This window comes from Lipophrys pholis, assembly GCF_963383615.2.
Source record: "Lipophrys pholis genome assembly, chromosome: 5".
Lineage (NCBI taxonomy): Eukaryota > Metazoa > Chordata > Actinopteri > Blenniiformes > Blenniidae > Lipophrys > Lipophrys pholis.
In genome coordinates this window covers 18,060,609-18,085,180 of record NC_137628.1, presented here as the reverse complement: position 1 = coordinate 18,085,180, position 24,572 = coordinate 18,060,609, and the positions used below count along the sequence as shown (strand labels likewise).

Sequence of the window (24,572 nt, the reverse complement as noted above, 5' to 3'; positions counted from 1 at the left end):
AATCCACATGCGTCTCAGTAGCTGCCATGTCCACATCAATGGGAAAGAATGAAAAAAAACCCCTCCCCAGCTGGCAGCAAACTCATTGCACTTTATGTCATTCACTTCACTAATTAAATGCACAATAGAAGTAAACTTGGTGGTGAATGTAAAGTGATTGTCAAATCACAAAAAACATATGTAAAAGTTGGCACGAGTATAAGATGGCATGGAATTTACAAACACACTTTTCTAAAGGGCAACATGTCCTCCACGCACCACACTGTCTCTTTTCTGAGCGTAGTCTTCTCCTCCTTGTGCATTTGGCATCATTTAAGGATATTTTCTAACCTTTCAGCTCTGCATTTCCATGATCTCTGTAGTGAGACTCTACAGGGATCAGAGAAAAAGTTTGAATGATACAAGACACAGTTGGTCTTATCAGATATACCCCTCCCCCCCCCCCCCCCCCCCCACCCACCCATATTTTTCCTCATCTTCCTCTTCCATTTTTCTCTCCCAGTCGTCAAGGTGTTGGCTCTCACTCCTTCCGTGTCCCAGCTGCACCCCTGTCCAGATGGCCCGTCCGCCCGCTCTCGCCTCGCCTCGCCCTCCAGATCATATCAGGGCATTGCTATCGTCATCTCTGCAGTTCACACTGGCCACCAGCGGGTGATGTCGGACTGTTTTGCTGCTCCACTTGTGGGCATCCTGCAGCCCTGGCTCGAGGAAGTACAGGCACGCTCCAAAGCCTGCGAGCACCAGAACCGACACCAGCAGGTAGAGGGGGACGAACCAGTCCAAGAACAACCAGGACATCGTGGCTTTGGGAGACACACAACAGGGATGAGTAGGGATGGAGAAGATGGGAATTGGGTGAGAAGACATGGAGGAAGATGATGATGAGAGGGAAGGAGGCGAGAGTTGAGAGAAATTTGGGAAGGAGTCAATGAGTTTCAATTTAAATCTTCAAAATATGCACGACAAACTGCAGCATTGTTCGCAGTCACTCCTCAGAAAGCGTCTCTGCTCATACAGACACATGCATGACACCATCGGAGACACCCTCGCTCCTGTCAGACTGACTACTGATTGGCACAGGTGCTTTCTAAAAATAGCCCACAGTAGTAAATAGAGGCTTACCTGTGGACGCTGCACGATCACTCAGTTGTGGGTCTTCTGGTGTTTGACAGCGACAGCACTGTGTGATGGAGTAGATCTACTGCCGCAGGTAAAAACAACCATCCGATTATTCCGACGCCGCAGCTCCGACTGATGCACACGCGAGGCGGCCGAGGATCGCAGGTGCTCTCTGAGAGGCACAAGAGACTGAAGCTGCATGCGGCTTCATCCTCCAGTCCCTGGCTCTGACGTGCACGGAGGAGGGGTGGGAGTTGCCATGACAACATCCCTACCGATGGCATGGAGGCTGGAGGGAGTGGGAGGGAAACTTATATAACTATAATAATTTTTTTGGGGGGGGGGGGGGGGGGGATAGTGGGGTGGAGGAGGATGAAGAGGAGGAGGGTTGAGGAGGAGACGAGGGGACAAGCCCTTCAGATGTCTCAGGATGCTGGCCGCCTTGCTGCTCGCTGCGTAAAATCAATTCCACTCCATTTAACACCAGGGCCATCACACAGTTTATGTGACATTGAGGGAGAGGGAGGGAGGGGGGGGAAGGAGCCATTTTTGTGTGAAACGACTTGTTTCATATCTGTTCTGACTGACAGCAGCTGCAGTGTTTATGAAGTCACTCCCCCTGATTTCTTTTTTTTTTTTTTTTTTCCCCTTCTCAATATCTCACTGTTACCAAGACAAAAGCCACAGAGAGGATGGCCTACATAGTGGAAAGTTGTCAGAGGGTGTCATCTTTTTTTAATGGCTACCATTTTTAGCTCAATTTGACGCTGATGGGTCCCCATCAGCGTCAAAAGAGACATTCAGACCACATCACCCACATGAAGAAAGTATGCATGGAATCTGACATAGTCAGACGCATGGAATCCATGTTAATATATTAGTGCTAGTGTCTAAAATACAGACTTGTAGATTTATGTGTAATTGATAAAACATTTGAACAAAACAAGCTTCGACATCAGGGGAAAACTAGTCCAACAATGAAGTTCACTTGCTTTCAACTACAAAGTCAAAGACTTCTGTTTATTTGTATACATTGTGTTTTTATTGCGTGCTTATTGTGAAAGAGGTTTTCCGGCTACAGTCTTATATCTCGTCTAAACATTTTAACCGTATAATGATGACTAAACTCAGTTAAACAGCAAATCTATAAAAGCAAATATGAACACACAGGTCTTGTAATTGTCTGGATATTTCAGTAAAACATTGTAAAACAGAATTAGGAGTCGCTTCATTTCAGCCGTAACAGACTATATGAAGGTTGGCACATGCAGATTTTATCGCTCCAAGTCACTAACTGAATTTACTGTAGTGTTCAACAGAAACAAATGACTCTCGCAGTTTTATGGTTATGGCGATGAGAGAGATGAGAGCCGTGTGCTGTGAGCTGAAGTGTGAAACATCACCATAGTGTGTGTGTGTGTGTGTGTGTGTGTGTGTGTACTAGGCTGGCAGCTGCCGTGAGATCACTTTGCTCTGCAGAAAGTCGGAGACCAGCGGAGCAACAACTTCAGGATTATTTAGATGGACGTGATGATCTCCAGGTACTGTAACCACGGTGTGCTGAGAGAGAGAGAGAGAATAAGGAGAGGCATTTATTTCATATTTAAGTTTTCTCCCTGTTCATATTTCATTGGTCTTTTTCAGCAAAAAGCCAATCAATCGTGTATAAATTGCAGTGTCTTTATTGTTTTTTGGGTTGGGTCAGCCCTTTGGTGGCACATCCTGTTTAACAGAACGAGGGATGCTGGTTCGAATCCCGGGTCGCAGCATGAAGTGCATCTGGCACAAAAAACTAACAGAGGTTGAATCAGTGGGCTGCAGCTTTCACAAACTTACATGTAAACAAAGCTTTCAAAAGTGATTTCTACCTTGTGGTTTAAGGTGACAGATGTCACAGTTCAGTGAAACGCACAGTTCAATATATTGTCAACCAACATTACATTACAATGATCTGCTCTATGCCGCCATTCTCTGCTTGTGGTTAATGCAGAACTCCCAGCCCCGGCCCTCCATTCAATTCTATGTAAACAGACTCCTTTGACTTTACTGCAAATAAACATGGCTGACCTGTACACTCGATTTGTAGGGAGAAATTAGTAAAGGGTGGGAAAAAAAGGAAAGCAGAAATATGATTCTTTAATAAGAATAAAGAATAATAAAACTGTCAGCTGGCTCAAAGACTCCCACTTTTCAAATCCAAAGAGACCTTCAAAGATGATGGCCTGAAGACACGTCACATTTTAATCCAATTAGTCCAAATGCCAGAGGATCAAATAAGACAGGTTACATAGTTCTTCAAATATAATCTGGAGTTTCTGCAGGGATTTTTAAAAGATTTTATGGTGCGATTACTGCAAAGAGATGCCTTCTTTTTCTATCCAACAAGGAAGCGCTTGTTAGATCCTCATTTGTGTTTTATTGTCGCAGTAACACTGGTTGCAAATACATAGTGACATTAATTTTATTCAAATGGTGTGGTGAGGGCGGCGAACAGCGGGGAGAGAAACCTGGAGAGTTGGAGGTCGACACTGCAGAGAAGAGGAATGTAAGTCAGCGGAGACGAGACAGAATACATGTGTGGTAATGAGAGGGTGGCGGGTGGAAAGGTGAAGATCCAAGAGTTCACGTGCCTGGCATCAACTATCCACAGCAGTGCACTGTGTGCACTGAAGAGATGGACTGTGTGGAGACGACGTGTGACGGGCAGATAGCGGCAAGAGTGAAATGGAAGCTTTCTAAGATGGTAGAGACCTGCTATGATGTACGGTGTGGAGACAGCGACACTGTCCTAAAGGCAGGATTAAAAAATGAACAGATCAGACGGTCAGATAAGGTTAAGCAGAAAGCAGGGGGGTGAAGTGATGGCTAGGACCTATACTGAGAAGGGAGAGTGGATATATTAGGACTGAACCAGTGCTGCCCCCCCCCCACTTCCCCCGAGTAAATAAATGCTGGGGTCCTTATCTACCATTTACAATGAGCATCCAAACATATACTCACATATATAACATTAATTAATGTGCTGGGGTGTGTCTTGAATTCGAATGGAGTCACTGTGACCTGATGTGATAAGTTAATGTTTCATAAATCATCACTTAATGAGCGGTAATTCACAGCTACTTTACACATTAGTTCTCCTGCCGCCAAATTAGCGAAAATAAATCTCTTCGCTGCAGAACAAAGGAGGATTTTTTTGGTCAAAAATTCTGGAAGTTTTTTTATTTTTATTCTATTTTAATGGATTTGTCAGTGTCTCTACGTTTTAAAGAGTTATTTTCCAATATTTGTCCAAATAATCATTTGCACATGGCTGTTCTTCAAAAGGCCAACATCTGGATGAATACAGGCCCGGTCATGTGTGAAGTGATAATTATCATCACCATCTCATGTGTTTCCACACAGTTTATGTTTGTTCAAATTTCTTTCTGCAACAACAATCGAATTACACGAATAATTTCAAATACCAAAAAACCTCAACTGAAGCCACTATCAGGCTCTCTTCTCTTAACCATGAGCGCTGAATGCGTTTTGTCACGACTGAACTTTACCGTGTTTTCACAGATGACACAATGAAAAGCATTTAAGAGAAAATGAAGTGAAGAAAAATCAAAGCGCCACGTGGGATTTTGACGAGCTTCACAGATTATGTTGCTCCTCCCTTTGGGCTTATAATAAAACCTTATTCCTTTCATATTGCCTTGTGGAGAATATATAATGAAGACGCATGGTTGTCTGAAGGCTGCAGCATGCAGTGTGTGACCTTTAAGTTTTGATTTAAATGACTAGTTTCGTTAAAAAAAACAAAAAACAAGACACCCAACAACAATATCTTCCAGTGCCACTTGAATGCAGCTGAGCAATACACACACGCTGACAAACAACGATACATTTCACTTTTTTTTTTTCTCCCAATAATTCAATGCTGTATTCTAACAGGTGCAGACAGACAAGGAGGTTACAGCTGGAGTTCTCTCTGCTCGGCGGTTTTGCCGAGGTGGTGTTTGTTTTGCTCACGGCAGGATTTCCGTCTGCCTTTAAAAGTGCAGTGGTGCACAATTACACATTAATCAGAGACTAACACCGCTATTTACAGACTCCGCTTCTGTCTTTCTGCAGACAGCTGAGCTGTCACATAAACATGTTTGATAAAGTCCTGAACTCTCAGCTTTTTTTTGGGGGGGGGGGGGGGGGAATATGCTCTCATACTAGTGACATATTTGTTTATATGCTAAATGCACATGCGAGAAAGGGTGACAGTGACAAGGAATAAACTAAACTTCTTTTTCTTTTAAACCACTGGTGTAAAACTCATTTGGGTTCGGGGCCCTGGTCTGTCCACCACGTTTGACAGCATAAACTTTACACCAATCAAACAGGAGCCCGACTCTGCTGGTTTAAACAGTACTAGTCAAACTGACCAACATTGTTCCACCAGAAGATCCATAAAGGCACATAGGAGGATCTTTAAAAAGTAGTTCATGATTAAAAAGTGAAAAATTAAGGAATTTTTTTTCCAATCCAAGGAGTATTCATAAAACAAGACAGCAGCCAGCAAGACACATTACTGATGTAGAAGTAAATAATTCTGGCAGACATTTACAATACTGAGACCTGAAACTGAAGAGCGACAAGATGGAGAAGTGTTATTGTTCATCATATCATATGATCTTGAGGTTTTGAAAACATGCATGCTGAAGGCTGCAGAAATCAAGCATTCTCAACGTATCTGTATGGACAGCTAATTGCCCCCCCCCCCCCCCTTTTTGTTATTTAATGAATTTAATCATATAATAGAGAAATGTACATTTGTTGTTACTCTATACATTACATTTGTCTTTCCCAAGTAAGCTCAAATATGGTTGTATGAGGGCCCTGAACTAAGATGAGTTCAGTTCTAATGATGAGACATGATAAACTCACATTTCTGTCCTTATAGCTTTGAAGAAGTTTGGACTCTTGTTGCTGTTTGGACGGTGTCCCAAAGCCGTTATCTGCCCTGAACAGACACAGATTTACAAGATTTTAGGATGACCCATTTTGGACTGGATGAGGTAAAACACACACATTCACATTGTACAAGTTTTGTCATGATACAATAATCCGCTTTATCATCTGGTAAAAATCTTACAGAACAATCAGAACGGAGGCTTGAATCTTCGACTGCATCTGCAGACAGTGCTCCGACGTGAACCGATCCACGTGTTTCTGCACAAAACACATCGAGAGCTCCCTCTGTTAAACTTTTCTTTTTTTTTTCTCGGGGGCATAAAACACAAACAGGGAAGAGGTAACGATTTGCCAGGTTGGACGTGACTCACCACATTAACTCGCAGGTCTCTGGAGAACACAAAACCTGCGGAGGAGAAACACTTTGAGCTGCCAGCAGACGAGAGGAAGCAGAGTGAGATTTCGCCTCGCTGCCGGGAGGAAAGCAGATGAAGACGTACCTCCTTCGACTTGAGTAAGACCTCGCTTTAAAAGTATGTGCAGAGACCGTTCAGACAGACCCGGGTTTGCAGCCGAAAGCCTGAAAAAGAAGAACCTTTAGCCAAAGTGGGGATCCACACAGGTACAACAAATCAATTCACTTACTCTGGCTTTGGGCTGTCCATACTCCAAATACTGAGAAATAATGATGGATGAGTAATAAAAACTACATTTAAAAAAAAAAAATGCAGCAATATAAAGCTTTGACATTCTCCTTTATGTGTAACTTTAATTATTGATTATGTGATTAATGTGGGGCTTAGTGATTAATCACATCACAGTATTTAATACAAGAAGGAACATGTTTTCATAAAAACTGATATTGGTACAAAAATGATTTATGGTTTATGCAAAACAAAAATCATATTTGTTTGTTATTTTCATTCTGATGTTGACAATTGTGACTTGTTATACACCAACAGCAGGAAACAGCCTTATGACTATCTTGTGTGTTAGTTGCACTTCATTTCCAAAACAGTTTACATTCACCACATGACTATAGCGCCATCTCCAGTTGTTCCTGTCTGCTGAGATGTTTCCCTCGTGTTCGCTGTTGCATTTCATGCATTTACGTCACAATGTTGTAACCTGCATTCGGCTTGTCTCAATCCTTTCAACATCCAGTTTCTGTGGGATCACCTCATGCCACATGCATCTCGTTCCCTCTCTGAGCGTGTATGTGAAGCTCTGTCTTTCACCTAACTTTATCGTCCTTGATCGTTCGGACGCCTACAGAGTGTGTAACGTTTCTTACCGGCTACAATGCGCAACATATTTCTTTTTAAGCACTTGGACTGCACAATGTCAACCTTTACTGAATCGCAGTGTCATTAAATGTGCAGTCAGGAGATGAAAGGGCGTCGTATCCACCTGAGATGAAGACCTTTTAGCATCGAAGAGCACGGGAAAAGAGTGGGCGGTTTGCAGTGCTGCGACTATAAACCCATTGTTTGGGTTTCCTTTTTTTTTCTTTGTGTCAATATTAGCGTGCTATGTACAGCTCATGCCGAACTTACAAACTTGAGACATGATGAGTGCAACTGCGTAGGAAAAGATAAAACGGAAGTTCAGGCGGCAGTGCTATGTGCAGCGCGGCCGTGGTCGGCAAAGTTCACAGGAGCAGAGCCAGCCAGACGCACGCGGCACATTACAGTAATGATTCTTTTTGGCGGACGACGAGTACAATAAATACACCCTGAGAGAGGAACTGACGCCTCTCCCAGCCAGCGCTGACATCAATAAACATCAATGAGTAGAATATCTAGCCTCCAGGGTCTCTGTCCAACACGTTGGTCCACTGATTTTACGCCATGCCTATAAATATCTTCAGGATTTTGGTGCATTTGAGGAGTTTTGTGTTTCAGGACTACATATTGTGGCCTGTGTCTTAAAGCAGATTTGGTTTGTGCAGTTCGGCACTATTTAAAAAAAAAAGAGTAATACATTACCTCTCCTTTGCCTTTTCAAATGTGTAAATTTTGGGGTTGTAATTCAACATTCCATCAAGCTGCAGCATCCCGTCCATCCCCTGTCTCATAGATGTGGAGAGGTCACACTGCAGAAAAAAAAGTGAGCAAGCCATAAAGGTAATTTTGGAATAATACTTAATTTCCACTGACGCTATAAATGTTATATTAACTTTACTCCAATACGCCAATAAAAAAAAACAAAAAAACAAGTACAAGACGTGTAATAAAAAATCCATAGATGTCCAGTAACACGATGGCATCCACCATCTCAGGGTACAGTGAGCTGAACTGTGGAAAACACACAAAAACACCATTAAATGTAAAGTACAGCAAAAAAAAAAAAAATGGATTTGACATATGACACTAATGAGGATAAATCTTGTTACCATGCCAGCGATGTTGCCTCCTGTGACACAGGAAACAGAGGATCACACTCAAACCAAAGACAATATGATTAAAGAAATCCAATCGCATGTTTTTTTGTTCCACTTTCACCCAGAAAAATGTGGTTTTAAACTGTATGTAGGATTTGTTTGCAGATTTCCAAATAGACTACAAGCCATTAACGGCCTCGCTCATGGAAAAGTATTATTATTATTATTATTATCAACCAGTATCGTGCAGAATTACAGAAAACGTGTGTGTCTGTGCAACACGGTTCAAGGAGGGGTACGTTTAATTTCACAACAGATCACACAGTGACTGTACTGAACAGAGCAGACCAAACAAAACAGGGGTCCGGGTCATGCTTTTTACTTTTGCTTTAAAAAAAAAAAATTATAATAATTTTTTAAAAAGAAATAGGCTGAGGATAAAATTATGAACCATGTCACTAAAATATATTTTGGCGCCCTGAAAGTGGCAGACTTCATTAACCCTTTTACCAGATATTCCAAATTGAAAAGCCTTCACTTGCACTAAAGGAGTTGTGTGTTTTTATTGGATCCAGTCACGAGTGAGTACAAATAAAAGACCCAGACTGACGCTCGACAACATTCTAGTAGCTTTCTAAATATTCTTGGATGATATATATATATATATATATATATATAGTGGACTAATTTGCACATTAGATAACAGTTAATAGTCAGATTGTTTTGAAGGTCGGTGAATAAATTAACATGTATTAGTATTAATATGTAGAATTTCCTCGACAGTTTCCCAAACGTTTCAGGGTTACTTTGTATTTGATGGTAGATGTGAGGAAAGCACGGTGCAGTGTCTCAAATTGAGAGATTAGGAGTATTGTTTGTGTCTTGGTAGTGGATCTCAGTTTTGTGTTTCTTGATTAATCATTGCGTGCGACTCACCCATACTGTGACCAACGATGGAGAACTTTGTCCACCGGAGACCTGTGGCGTGCACGTCGCATGAAATTCACTTTACTCACTGCTGCTACTTCTTAACGAAGAGATTTAAATTGTGTGGAGTAGAGGTCGGCTTAATGTCACACCTTCAACAACTCTGCGCACGTCTGCCACGTATTCACTGAGTAGGTAGGGGACACCAGGAGCACGATGTGACGAGAGTCCGTGTCCTACCAGGTCCATCGCTACGTATCTACACTCTGAGAGGGAGACACAAAGAGACTGTCTTAAGGTGTCCACAGTTTCATCACTGATTCACTCGTAAAGATCTGCTGAAGGCGCACTAGTTATCTGGATGAGGTGCAGTGACGTGCAGTCAGGGAAGGCAGGTGAGGCAGTGCCTCACCTGCCATCATGGAAAGAAAAAAAAAGTAAAAAAAAAAAAAATTTAATTAAATTGTTATATGTATCCAGTGATTATACTATAAAGTTATTTTCCATTTAACTTCACCAGTTTTAGATTATTTTTATTCAAAATCGCTGAATTTTCACATTTACCGTTCAAATACTGAGAAGAGACTTGCGGTGAGGCAGCAGCCAGCTGAGCCTCACCATGGATTGCGCAATGACTCGGCTAACTGCTGGCCTGCTGTGCAGTGAGACCGTATTGCTATCTCTCTGTATGTCGCTATTAAAATGTTCAAACACTTTTGCTATATGAATTATATTATAAATTTCCATAGTTCAGTTAACAACAACTGTATGTGTGTAACGTGTTTCTTGTGCTGAGCAATCATAAAACGGCTGCGAAGACGCACTGGGTGAGGCACGCAGTTCTCCTGCCTCATGGTAGAGGGCGCTAGTGATCCCAGGGATCCTTCTTGCGACTCTTCGGCTGCAGAATAAGTGACAACAAGCTATCTCCATCGAGACAGAGAGACTTTTAAAAGTTATCGATGCTTTTGTTCAGAAGGAGCGGCGCATGGACTTCATTTATAAGTAAAGGTAAGACCATAATAACGGTTTTTTTTATTAAATGTGCTTTTTTGTGTGCTACAGTTTGTATGTGTAAAGAATGCTGGTATGAGCTTTTAAACATAACCCGTTAACTGCTGCCAATCAAATGGTGAATAAGATCCTCTTTAGGGTTCATATGTTTGTAAATCTGACTGTGATGAAGTCAGTGCCTCACCAGCCATGAACCTCACCGCACGTCACTGATGAGGTGGTGTTATTCTGGCCTGTATGAGTCAATCATTTAAAGAATGATATTTTCAGCTGGGAGTGCTTCTGTGAGGGGGAGGCGATGTTTCAGCATCATGCAGAACTTGGCATAACTCCCGTTCTTAAAGCAAACACACTTATGACTAATTGTTGGGGTCAGCGTGTGATCAGAATATGCAAATTACCCTAGTGGTAGGCTACCGGAAGGTTCTACCCTGTCAGAGGTAATTTACATATAAACGAATCGCCAAACAGAAGTAAATTGTTATTTACGGGTTGACAATTACTGATCACTAGCGGTAGGCCACCAAAGTAATGGATTACTGGAGTAATAGATTACTAAGGTAATGTACCAAGTGTAAGTTATGCAAAGCTATAAAGGTTGATTGGAGTAAATAGTCAGTTATCGGCCAACAGCTTTGAGCTAAAAAGGGTCGCCTGACGGGAGGAACCTCCACGGGGTCCAATCGCGAAGGCGGTCCACCAGTGGCACGACCGGTCAACAGGCGTGACGGGTCACTCCTTTGTTGACAACTGCGGGTCAGTGGCGTGACCTACCGAAGCGCCTGTGGACCCACAGGAGGCGACTCGCTGGAGTAACCGGGGAAAAGCTCAAGCTGCGAAGGCGTCGCAAATGGCTATTGACCTATCAATGAACAACGGTACTTGATTACGAGTGATGATTAAATTACGGAGAGCAACCTATGATTCAAGTTATCAATGAAACAAACCTGCGATTTGTAAGTCAATAACTGAGGGGAGGCTGAATTACTTCGGTGGAGTGGACCACCGAAGGTGATCTGCAAGTAATTTAGAATGGATTGTTAATCAAACAAGTTTGGTTATTTATCTAATAACAATCGGGAGTAATCAAGGAGGAGTTGGAATTAATTAAGTAAAGTCGGGGTTTACTAATTAAATACAATGAGTTATTTGAATGAGCTAAACCATTGAAATTGAATTAAATGCAGTTAGGATTATTAATTGGATAAACTTGCGCTTTATGAATTAATAATACTGGATAATTGGATGCTGAGATGCGCGAAAACCACTTAAAAATGATTAAAAGCACTCTTGAGTATTAATTGAATAAATTGACTAATTTATTAATTAATAAAGCATACAAATTATCTATCTGCAACAAAAATAAATGAACAATAGCTTAGAGACAATTCAAGTTGTGATTAGGTTAACTGGGTAACAGATCAATCAATAATAGTGCGGGTAATTAACCACAGAAAATGCGATGAAACACTTAAAATTATTTAAAAGCAATGCGGGTTATTCCCGTGGAAAACCTGCATTCATTCGCCAACGCCTCCTAGGTGTGTTAAATTACCCAAAGCGTTAAAATCATTGAAATTGATTTAAACCATTCAAACTATTAATCAATTGAATATTACCGTTACTTAATCAAAGTCGGGGCACCAGCTGAAGTTAGGGTCTTAAACGAAACATCAGTCTTAAAAAAGAAAGTTCAATTAAAATGTTTAAATTATTATTTCTGATTGAAATGATAATCGCAATTTAACTGAAGCAGGAAAGGAAGGCTGTAAATCCGAGCACTGACTGTTACAACCAGCAGTTGTCGCTGAAAAGCACACAAAAACCACCAAGAATCGTTCAATTCAACTATTAAGTGTTTATTAACAAACGTCTATTCCTAAATCATCAATCTATGAATCACATCTAATCAATAAACATCAAGCAAGATCTCATAAAACAACACAATACAAAGCAAAGCCAGCTAATAAAGTGTGTGTGTGTGTGTGTGAGTGTGTGTGTGTGTGTGTGTGTGTGTTCGAGTGTGGGGGAGCGATGTGTGTGAGTGGGTGTGTGTGTGTTCGAGTGTGGGGAGCGATGTGTGTGTGTGTGTGTGCGGGTTTGTGGAGCGAAAGGGGCGTGACTTGGTGAGAGGGTAATGACCACGAACGTCCACCAGAGGGAGGTAGACGTCGGCGGTCCGGTGTAATCACCCGATCTGGCCACTAGGTGCGCGTCGGCGCGCGGGGCAGTTGTGATGACTTAATGCAACCACCAGATGGCGGTACGAGCGGTTGCAATTACCCACGCGACTACCAGAGGGCGCCAAACGGCTCGGCGACCCGGCGAGGAAATCGATGTGATTACCCACCCGGTCACCAGAGGCGCTCGGCGTGCTCTGCCTGGGATAGCGTGACGTCACTGAGCTCCGCACGGGCCGTAGCCGTCGGGAGCGCGCCGGATTCCTTGTGGCCGAGAAATCCGAGCCGCAGTGAACTACACACGGTCCCAGGGACGCACTGAAAGGAGGCGCTTGGAGGCAGCGGCGGCCGTACCGTGCGCTGGTTAGTGAACAGGGAAACAGAGGAGAAGAGGAGAGAGAGAGAGGAGAGAGGAGGGGGTGTCTGACTGTGTACACTGACGCGACCGCCTCAGCTTACACGTACAGAGTCCAAAAACGGCTGTTCAGGCAGATATGGACTCTGGGAGCAGAAGCGTGAGCTGAGGATGAGGAGGCTCGCGCGTGCGTGCGATGATTCGCGTGGATGGCCGTCCACGCGTAGACACAAAAGTACTCAGAAACAGGGATCGGCGTCCCAAAGTTACAAGTACCAACAATAAACACACAGCAATAATAATATCACGTTATTCTAATTCCTGCCCAGACTCTAAGCCTTACTTGGTTGGACGAGGGGGAAACGTGCTTCCGTGGCCAGGTGAAATCCGTCGATTTGTGGCCGCGGGCGGTTCTCTGGCGTCCCAGAAAATAGAGACCTGACGTGGACTACGGAGGGGAAACCCGTAGTGTGATCCGAGGGGCGATCAGCAGCTTCTTGCGATGAGGGGGGGGGTGAAGAAGCGATGCTCAGGTCGGTCTGCAGACGAGCGTGCGGTTGCAGCGCGCGCTCGGGGTCCGGATGATGCAAACAAAAAAAGAAAAAAAAAAAAGAAGGGGAAACCAAAAATAAAGGGAATTCCCGCTTTTCTTGAGCTCGTCCAGCGAGGTGAAGAAAATTCAGGCCCGGTCCAGGTGCGTTAACACGAGGCGCTTTGTCTCCTTACGAAAAGGTGCGTCTGGGTTGACGCGATTTCGTTTTGGAAGAGGCTGGATCTCTTCCCGGGCCTGAATTTATACCGTTATGATGTCTTCCGGGCTCCCCGCGGCGTTGGCCGTGGTTCAGCCAATCCACGCGGGGTTGGCTTGCGCGTCACCGGGCCGGTGACCCGGTGATGACGGGATTTTGGGTCCCCCTGCCGTCGAGCTGCAGTGCCGCAGCTAGAGGAGGGGGGACCCGGGGGCCCCCCAGGGGGGGGTCATGTGATCAATGGCGAATTTTCCAGGGTTGAGCACATGGTTTCTTTGTTCTCAAAGAAACGTGGCTCACCCCCCTCCTCGCCCCCCCCCCCCTTCCTCATGAGGGTGAGTGAACAAAGGATTTTGGCTCCAACATCCCCCCTTTGTTCCGAAGAGTGGGATGCAGGTCACAGTCTTTGGAGCAAACCTGGGCCGAACAATCCATAGAATCTGTGAACGTCCCCATGTCCTGTGAAACATACTGTCCTTCTCTGTCCACCAGTTCACATGTGAGGTTATTTCCTGAGCAGGCTGGGCTAGTCTGGGCAGGCTAAGGCTAGTCTGGGCAGACTTACTATTTCTATTCTAACTATCTAAGCACACATACATTTCATTTCTTAAGGGTCGTCACCAGTGAACATGAAAGAGGTAGGAAAGGGACAGGAGAGTGAGAAATAGGAAGGGAACGGGTGGTTAGGAAAAGGGTTAGTAGGCCGTGCCTTCACCTCTTGGTTGGGTGAGGGCTGGCCTATTGTGTGTTTGTGGATGGGCCCACAAAACGTGGCGAGACCAGGGTCAGGGAATCCAGTCGGGCCTGTAGTTTCTGGATGTACTTGTACATCGCGTACGCCACTACGGCCGGGATGATCCAGCCACTGAGCAACATTCCGAGCGCTGCCATGCTGATGGGATGGTCTTGGTATGGGTGTCCACCTGCCCGCCTAGGGAAAGTGGCTGAGAGCCCTGTGGGCTTTAAATTGAATTTAATCAATTTGGTTCCCTCAGCCAGAAGCTGGCTTTGGAGGGTGGCATCAATTGTGAAATTGTGCCCGACGAATGCATCCATCATCTCAATCTCCACCTCGTGTCGGTCGGCATCGAGATGATGGAGGATTATGTCGTCAATGTGTACTGTAGCCCCTGGTGGGACATTGAGGAATATTGTTTGATTGGGCAGGGTGAGCTTGGTGGCTATATCATGGCGGTCGTAGGACATGGTCGCTTCAGAATGAGGTGTGTTGACGAGCCATCGACTACCTGCTCTCTCTACTCTGGTCTCGGTTCCTTCATCTTTGATGGACAAACTACCTTGACATTTCTGCTCCGGGGCGTCTGCCCTCAGCCCACATAGATAGTTGGTGACATCTCTAATGAAAGGGTTGCTGGGACAGATCCAGTGAATGTCTTTGGTGTTTGTGCACATGCTGAGATTGGGGACCAGGTAGAGTGAGGGGTTGTCGTCGTGGTAGGCGAGTGTGGGTGGCGTTCGGAGGTGTACGTGTGTGTTACCCTCCCAGAATCCCACATTCAATACGGTTTTTAAACGGTACACATTCTGCTTTTCAATGATTGGTAGGTTTAGGATAAATCCTAACTCTAGGTTCTGTGGGTTCACAGAGATCGGAATAGCACTGCCGAGACTATATGCCAGATGTACCTGTGAAGGTTGTACAACAGTGGTGGTAGTGGTCTTGAGAATCTGTTCAACCAGTGTTAGTGGAACTAAGTACGTGGGGATCTTCCCGGTACTGAGGCTACTCACGGAGGAACTGACTTCTCTAAGGAGATCTTGCATAAGATCCCTGACTATTCGCACATACGTTATGTCCTCACTGACGATACTTGACAAGGTTGTTAAGGCATGCAAGGTGTTATTGATTAAAGCAGAATGCAAGTTTACAGTGAGTATGGTTCCCTGAACCGTTTTGGTCAAGCCTTGTAACTGTTCACTCTGTATTAGGAGTCTCTGTTGGATTTCCGGCATTTCTTCTTCGAGTTCCCCGACATGTCTCTGAAGGGCCTTCAGGCTGACCGAGTTGGCTGCGGAGAGGCCAATCGAGAACAGCGAGCCGATGCCTGCTGCTGCGGAGAGCAGTGCACCGAGGAACCGCTTGGGTCGCTTACCGTCGCTGAGGTCTTTCTCAGTGACCATGAATTTGTCCAACTGTTCAAGCATGTGAACCGTTGCCTGTTTCGCATGCTCGATGGTGTCGGTGGTCTGGATTCCGCTTAGCCTTCCCTCAGTCAGCTGGGGGGGCTTGCGGATGTGGTTGCGGTATACATCCCAGGGGTCTAGGCGCACGTAGAACCTCTGGGTGTATAAGCCGCACCGGGTGATGAGAAGTCCAGGCGACCCTGCAGCAAGCAGGCGATGGCTGTGCTGCACTTGGACAAGGAGTGCGTTGTGTTGGCACAGATCCTTTAGAAGATCGGCATCAATGGCAGATTTCTCTGACCACAGAGCCAAGAGTGTCTCTGGGACCAAGGTCCCATTCAGGTGTACCCCCCCCACGATGTGGGGATTGTATAGTGGAGATCCATCGTTCGCCAGTGCGCATAGGAATGATGGATGCTCTCTCAGAGACTGATAGCTCCTGGACTGCCGCGACTGCTGGCCGTCAGGGAGCATGACAAGAGGGGTGTTTGAGCCAGATTCTTTGGAAGGCGTACACATGGGATTAGAACTTCTGGACTCGATGGCAGCGTTCATGCTGTCAGAAGAGGGAGGGTCCATGTCTGGGCCGATTCGAGTCGGGTTGCGTACTTGGGCCCAAAGGTACCCGCGACGGCAATCGATCAGTGGGGCTAATCGGTTAAGGAGATCTTGGCCAATGAGTAATGGTTCTGTGTCCAGCGTGGTGACATAGATGGGATGCACCAAAGACATCTCTTGGAAAGTGACATCCACCCAGACGCGTTGGGTGATGGGTGAAGTGTCCTGAGTGAAGCTTCTGATGTTAATGCTGCAAGCTTCGACCTGCAGTGGCTTTCCAAGAGACAGCAGAGCTCTCGCAAGCTCGGCGAAGGTGGCTGAACACATTAGGCTTATTTCGGACCCGGAATCTAACAGCGCGAGGGCGTTTACACATCCTCCCACCACCACGGATGTGTAGATGCGGTTGGCGTTCTCTCGGTGCACGAGATTGCCTAAGAAAGTCAGGAACGGCAAATCGGTGGACTGGGAAGCTGTCGTTCTTGAACGTTCTCCCGCCTCACCTGTGTCTCCCCCCCACCCGACAAGGTAAACCTTGTTTGTGGTGGGTCGGGGCCGCCGCTCTAGTCAGGAGGGAGGGGGCCTACGTCCCCGTCCCCTTGAGGGGGGGTGGCGCCCCCTTTGGTTGGACAGGTCCAAGTTCTGTACAGCCTCTTTGATGCAGGTTTGAACCCACTGCTGTAGCTCAGTCTTTAACTGGTCAGCTCTGTAGCGACCGTGGTCCCTTTCCGAACCTTTCATTTTCCACTTTGAATTCGGGTCGGGCCCTTTCTTCGGTTGGAAGTTTTGTTCTGACCTGGCCCATTTTCCACCCTTTTGATTCTGTTGTCCCCCCTTTTGATTTGGTTGTGCGCCTTTCTGCTCAGACGGAGAGGGTGTACCAGACCCTCCTCCAGCATTCGTTCTGGGTGTCGGCAACTCATCGCCCTCAAGCCTCAAATCCGTGTTTTCCCTTGGCTCCATTTCCAGGACCCTCTGGTCAATGTCAGGCTTCTTACCCGGGCATTGACGCAATTCCCACACCATCTGCGCGTGCTGGCGCAGTTCCTTCATGGTGGGTTTGGCGGTCCTGCAAAATAGAGCCACATCGAACCTCCCACTGTCGTGGAGGTTGTTGACAAACAGAGACTTGAAGGCGTGATCTTCCTCCAACCCCGGTGCATTGCGGCCTTGGAAGTAGGCCACTCGTAGGCGCCTGTAATACTCCTTTGGAGGTTCAGACTTCCGTTGGGTGATCGCGAATGCACCAAACGTTGCCGAAGCAGGGTCATTGTACAATGAATACTCTTCCCGGAGAGCCTGGCAGAGGGTGGAGTACCGGTCTCCGGTGTCTGGCGGCAGGGATTCCATGAAAACATGGACTGTTCTGGACGTTGTTTTCCAGAGAAGCTTTAGCTTCTCCCGCATGGAAGGACGTGCGATGTCGAGGAGGCAGCGTTCAACCTCACGGAGGTAGTCCTCGATACTCGCGTCCTTGTTGCTCGGGTCAAAGCGTTCGATGTCCTTTGCGAGGGATTCGAGCTGGCGGGTCCGGACATCCCACCCCCTCACGGGACTGGGGCCGTCAGAGTCCTCTGACGACAGTTCCCCGTGGACTGCTGTCTGACGCGGGTCGGGGCCGCTAGGGCCATACAAGGGAGGTCTACTGGGGTGTAGAGGCACCCTCCTGGACCCCTGCTCCCGACTGCTAGCGTCGCGTGGGGGCTGCAGATGGGAAGGAGTGGCGGAGTCGTCGAAGCGCACCGTGCTGCGGCTGCGCGTGGGCTGAAAAGAATCACCATCTAAGCTATATGAGGCGTCATACCTCTGCGTTGTGGCGCATGAGGAGTCGATAGTGCCAGACCTCTCTGGCGAAGCCAGATTACGACGACCCCAATTAGGGTCACGTTGCGCACCTAGGGTGGCAGTGTAAAGCTGGTGTCGGAGATTTTCTTCCCTCTCCATGCCCATCGCGATTAGCGACTGAGCTTCTTCTAGGTTTTCCTTTAACTCCTGGATCTGAGGCTCACTCTCTAGTGTGCACTCATCGACCTTCGTCTCCTTATGAGGAGGCAGAGCCCGTTGCTTCTCGGGCTCTGAAGGCTGATCCTCGTCCTTGGAGGCGTCCAGCTCCTGTCGGAGGCGAGCGTTGTCCTTGGATAGCCTCTGGTTGTCCAGACGCAGCCGATCCGTACGCTCCTCCGCCTCCTTTGACTGTAGCTCTGCTCTACGCTGGTAGAGCAGGCTGATCTGGCCCAGGACGTCCGGCACTGTACGTGCCGGCTTGTCCCCTGGGTTGTTGACAAAACTTACCAGCTCTCGGATCTTTTCTTCGCAAATCTCAACGCTGTAGCGTTCGAGATTTGCTTTCTCCTCCAAGGAGAGACGGACGAGGTGGGACACCACGTCTCGTATGGCCGGCTCAGTTAGCACCGGCGGAGCCTCGGCTCCCTGTGCCCGGGAACTCTTACCCTCCATTGAGTGGTTGAGATTTACGCCCGAAGTCAACAACGTTAGCTGTGGTTAACGGCAAATTAGCTTTGCTACTGCACAGGTAACGGCTGTACCTGTGTCTTACAAACCTCTCGGTTTCGTTAATTGCTCGAGCTGCACCCTATCCAAGTTAGTCAGATGCGTCTAACACCTTGGCGAGCAATATTGTTAGTGTCTATTAATCGTAGTCAGAAATCTTAACACAGCGTGTTAATCATGCGTAGAATGCAGGGAAAGCAAGGCACTAACCACTTCACAACTGATTTCACACCACAAGTGACTTTGTTCGACAGTGCTGAAAAAGTGTATCTTGAAAACCAATTCTGGGAGAATAAAGTTAACGGCTACACCTTAAGTGAACGATTCAGGATTATTTTGTGCAGTTATTCGTAACAATGCTGGTTTACAACAGCCTCACACGGGGCACCATTATGTTGGGGTCAGCGTGTGATCAGAATATGCAAATTACCCTAGTGGTAGGCTACCGGAAGGTTCTACCCTGTCAGAGGTAATTTACATATAAACGAATCGCCAAACAGAAGTAAATTGTTATTTACGGGTTGACAATTACTGATCACTAGCGGTAGGCCACCAAAGTAATGGATTACTGGAGTAATAGATTACTAAGGTAATGTACCAAGTGTAAGTTATGCAAAGCTATAAAGGTTGATTGGAGTAAATAGTCAGTTATCGGCCAACAGCTTTGAGCTAAAAAGGGTCGCCTGACGGGAGGAACCTCCACGGGGTCCAATCGCGAAGGCGGTCCACCAGTGGCACGACCGGTCAACAGGCGTGACGGGTCACTCCTTTGTTGACAACTGCGGGTCAGTGGCGTGACCTACCGAAGCGCCTGTGGACCCACAGGAGGCGACTCGCTGGAGTAACCGGGGAAAAGCTCAAGCTGCGAAGGCGTCGCAAATGGCTATTGACCTATCAATGAACAACGGTACTTGATTACGAGTGATGATTAAATTACGGAGAGCAACCTATGATTCAAGTTATCAATGAAACAAACCTGCGATTTGTAAGTCAATAACTGAGGGGAGGCTGAATTACTTCGGTGGAGTGGACCACCGAAGGTGATCTGCAAGTAATTTAGAATGGATTGTTAATCAAACAAGTTTGGTTATTTATCTAATAACAATCGGGAGTAATCAAGGAGGAGTTGGAATTAATTAAGTAAAGTCGGGGTTTACTAATTAAATACAATGAGTTATTTGAATGAGCTAAACCATTGAAATTGAATTAAATGCAGTTAGGATTATTAATTGGATAAACTTGCGCTTTATGAATTAATAATACTGGATAATTGGATGCTGAGATGCGCGAAAACCACTTAAAAATGATTAAAAGCACTCTTGAGTATTAATTGAATAAATTGACTAATTTATTAATTAATAAAGCATACAAATTATCTATCTGCAACAAAAATAAATGAACAATAGCTTAGAGACAATTCAAGTTGTGATTAGGTTAACTGGGTAACAGATCAATCAATAATAGTGCGGGTAATTAACCACAGAAAATGCGATGAAACACTTAAAATTATTTAAAAGCAATGCGGGTTATTCCCGTGGAAAACCTGCATTCATTCGCCAACGCCTCCTAGGTGTGTTAAATTACCCAAAGCGTTAAAATCATTGAAATTGATTTAAACCATTCAAACTATTAATCAATTGAATATTACCGTTACTTAATCAAAGTCGGGGCACCAGCTGAAGTTAGGGTCTTAAACGAAACATCAGTCTTAAAAAAGAAAGTTCAATTAAAATGTTTAAATTATTATTTCTGATTGAAATGATAATCGCAATTTAACTGAAGCAGGAAAGGAAGGCTGTAAATCCGAGCACTGACTGTTACAACCAGCAGTTGTCGCTGAAAAGCACACAAAAACCACCAAGAATCGTTCAATTCAACTATTAAGTGTTTATTAACAAACGTCTATTCCTAAATCATCAATCTATGAATCACATCTAATCAATAAACATCAAGCAAGATCTCATAAAACAACACAATACAAAGCAAAGCCAGCTAATAAAGTGTGTGTGTGTGTGTGTGAGTGTGTGTGTGTGTGTGTGTGTGTGTTCGAGTGTGGGGGAGCGATGTGTGTGAGTGGGTGTGTGTGTGTTCGAGTGTGGGGAGCGATGTGTGTGTGTGTGTGTGCGGGTTTGTGGAGCGAAAGGGGCGTGACTTGGTGAGAGGGTAATGACCACGAACGTCCACCAGAGGGAGGTAGACGTCGGCGGTCCGGTGTAATCACCCGATCTGGCCACTAGGTGCGCGTCGGCGCGCGGGGCAGTTGTGATGACTTAATGCAACCACCAGATGGCGGTACGAGCGGTTGCAATTACCCACGCGACTACCAGAGGGCGCCAAACGGCTCGGCGACCCGGCGAGGAAATCGATGTGATTACCCACCCGGTCACCAGAGGCGCTCGGCGTGCTCTGCCTGGGATAGCGTGACGTCACTGAGCTCCGCACGGGCCGTAGCCGTCGGGAGCGCGCCGGATTCCTTGTGGCCGAGAAATCCGAGCCGCAGTGAACTACACACGGTCCCAGGGACGCACTGAAAGGAGGCGCTTGGAGGCAGCGGCGGCCGTACCGTGCGCTGGTTAGTGAACAGGGAAACAGAGGAGAAGAGGAGAGAGAGAGAGGAGAGAGGAGGGGGTGTCTGACTGTGTACACTGACGCGACCGCCTCAGCTTACACGTACAGAGTCCAAAAACGGCTGTTCAGGCAGATATGGACTCTGGGAGCAGAAGCGTGAGCTGAGGATGAGGAGGCTCGCGCGTGCGTGCGATGATTCGCGTGGATGGCCGTCCACGCGTAGACACAAAAGTACTCAGAAACAGGGATCGGCGTCCCAAAGTTACAAGTACCAACAATAAACACACAGCAATAATAATATCACGTTATTCTAATTCCTGCCCAGACTCTAAGCCTTACTTGGTTGGACGAGGGGGAAACGTGCTTCCGTGGCCAGGTGAAATCCGTCGATTTGTGGCCGCGGGCGGTTCTCTGGCGTCCCAGAAAATAGAGACCTGACGTGGACTACGGAGGGGAAACCCGTAGTGTGATCCGAGGGGCGATCAGCAGCTTCTTGCGATGAGGGGGGGGGTGAAGAAGCGATGCTCAGGTCGGTCTGCAGACGAGCGTGCGGTTGCAGCGCGCGCTCGGGGTCCGGATGATGCAAACAAAAAAAGAAAAAAAAAAAAGAAGGGGAAACCAAAAATAAAGGGAATTCCCGCTTTTCTTGAGCTCGTCCAGCGAGGTGAAGAAAATTCAGGCCCGGTCCAGGTGCGTTAACACGAGGCGCTTTGTCTCCTTACGAAAAGGTGCGTCTGGGTTGACGCGATTTCGTTTTGGAAGAGGCTGGATCTCTTCCCGGGCCTGAATTTATACCGTTATGATGTCTTCCGGGCTCCCCGCGGCGTTGGCCGTGGTTCAGCCAATCCACGCGGGGTTGGCTTGCGCGTCACCGGGCCGGTGACCCGGTGATGACGGGATTTTGGGTCCCCCTGCCGTCGAGCTGCAGTGCCGCAGCTAGAGGAGGGGGGACCCGGGGGCCCCCCAGGGGGGGGTCATGTGATCAATGGCGAATTTTCCAGGGTTGAGCACATGGTTTCTTTGTTCTCAAAGAAACGTGGCTCACCCCCCTCCTCGCCCCCCCCCCCCTTCCTCATGAGGGTGAGTGAACAAAGGATTTTGGCTCCAACACTAATGAAATCAGTACAATCAGCAACGAAGGCTGCACATACACAACAGCTACAGTAAACACATGCGCGGGTCAAACTAAACTCCCACAGAACTAACAGATGCTATACTACACGATTCACAGTAATGCAGGTTTTTATATTTTTGTGGTTGTATCACCTATTGGATGACTGAAAAGACTTTTGTAATGATGCCTGATAGTCAGTTTTCATTTCCTTGTGTAGGAAGTCTAAAAGCAGTGAATATTAATGACAAAAGAACCGTCTCACAAGATGTTTGCAAAGTGAGATATGAATTGTTTGGATTGATTTGTTCCATTTAACTATGATTTATTAAGTCCTTCTTTGCAATAACATTTGCCTGTTATGTTTATATATAGTCTGTATCAGACCTCTGTATTGTGGTTGTAGTTAGCCAGCTTTTTGCCTTGGTTCAATGAGAAATTTCACAGTTCTTGTTTGTGGAGGTACTTTTACTAATTTTCATATTTTTGCAAGCTAGATATTGTTACGCCCCCTAAACTGTCGGCTCACAGTCAAACTGTTCCTAATTCACGTATATATGTAAGGATTTACACTGAGCTCAACGATAAAGACACCAAACAGAATGTTTTTTTTTTTTTTTTTGAAACATCTTGATATTAAGCAGAATTTGGTTCCGTTTGAAGGATTGGCCTCTCTTGTGGCCCACTGAGGAAATCTACTTACCCAAAATACCCAAACCTGGTCTAGATTATAAGTGTTGAAACCTGCTGACATGACATGTGTCTTCTATGTAAGGCTTCCTGTAGGGAGCTTCACAATGAGCAAATCATTACAACCAGGTATGTTGGAGCAAACAGTGATTTAAAAATGGTGTGAAGATTCAAATCCAGCATTTCCGCTCTGCTACCAAACCATAGATCCTTGTAGATTTTGGAATAGTGAGCAACATCTGCTCACAGTTTTCTTAAATAACACCTTCAGCAACATTAAACAACAGTTTAGATGAGTCTGTGGTGAATTACCTTTCGGCAGGAGAGGAATCAGGAAGTGGAATGATCCAGAGTTATCAGCCCAGCCGTGCAGACAGAGCACAGGATAACCCTCATCGGGACCCCAGCTTTCCCCCCTGATCTCCCCCCACGGCACTGGGACACAGAGCTCTGAAACTGGGTCCAACCAAGGACCGTTAGTCATGAATAACCAGCAGTACAGAAGATCTGGAGAAAATGCACATATACGCAGAGAGAACATGCAACCTCCGCAGAGAAAGGCCGAGTCTGGACTCAAACCTTAACTTAAAGAAGAAGGTTGACTACTTTTGTTATTCAAGTGAAAACGAACCAAAAACAACACAGCAGAGTGTCAATATGCAGCTAAAATCTACAAAGTCTGAGGCATGTTCACCACAGCAAGGTGAGTCGAGGAGGGTGAAAAGGTCTAAGAAACACTTGGAACTTCTTGTTGATTCTCAAGAAAAATTACCTTCTTGATGCATTGAAGATGACATTTCAGTGTAAGAAGATCCTCACTTTATATCCAGTAAAAACTTGCTTCAGTAAACTGTGTCTAAACAGACATTTGAAGCCTGCAGGAAATGTGACCTTTGCACCAGAAAAGCCACAGGTGGAGCTGAAGGATGTTATTGGCTGGTCATGGTGGGAGCTGGAATCATGGCCAATAACAGACTGCAGAGGCAGGCCTTGTCCTTCCACTGGATTGACAACAACCTGCTGCTATATTGCTTTTGTTCCCTCTGTATCGTCTGACAGGCAACCTGTTCCGAATCTGTTATTGACGATAAAAGACTATTTGTCTTCTTGTCGTTTATCGGCTGAGTCCAGAGTCATTTATCTTCTTTCTTGGTATGTGAAGTTGTTTACTGACCAAAATGAAGGACACCTTTCATCAAATAAAGACTTTGAGAATGACTTTGGAGCACCAGAGTGTCTCTTGTCTTTCACTGGTAGTTGGTTTAGATCATCCAGAGCTGCTTTAGGACTAAAGTCTGGAGAGCGTGGATGGGTA

At 46.0% G+C, this 24,572-nt stretch overlaps 1 protein-coding gene across 1 annotated transcript; it reads right to left on the bottom strand.

The window, feature by feature from the left end:
- Positions 1–2,559: 2,559 nt before the first annotated feature.
- On the bottom strand, positions 2,560–23,741 carry LOC308109821 (serine hydrolase-like protein; the record flags this gene model as incomplete). Its single annotated transcript, XM_080463627.1, has 11 exons — positions 2,560–2,679; positions 6,040–6,115; positions 6,248–6,324; positions 6,438–6,472; positions 6,567–6,646; positions 8,055–8,161; positions 8,289–8,363; positions 8,462–8,481; positions 9,386–9,427; positions 9,529–9,642; positions 23,570–23,741. 11 exons carry the CDS (start codon positions 23,739–23,741, stop codon positions 2,560–2,562), a joined length of 918 nt encoding a protein of 305 aa, XP_080319753.1.
- Positions 23,742–24,572: the final 831 nt, after the last annotated feature.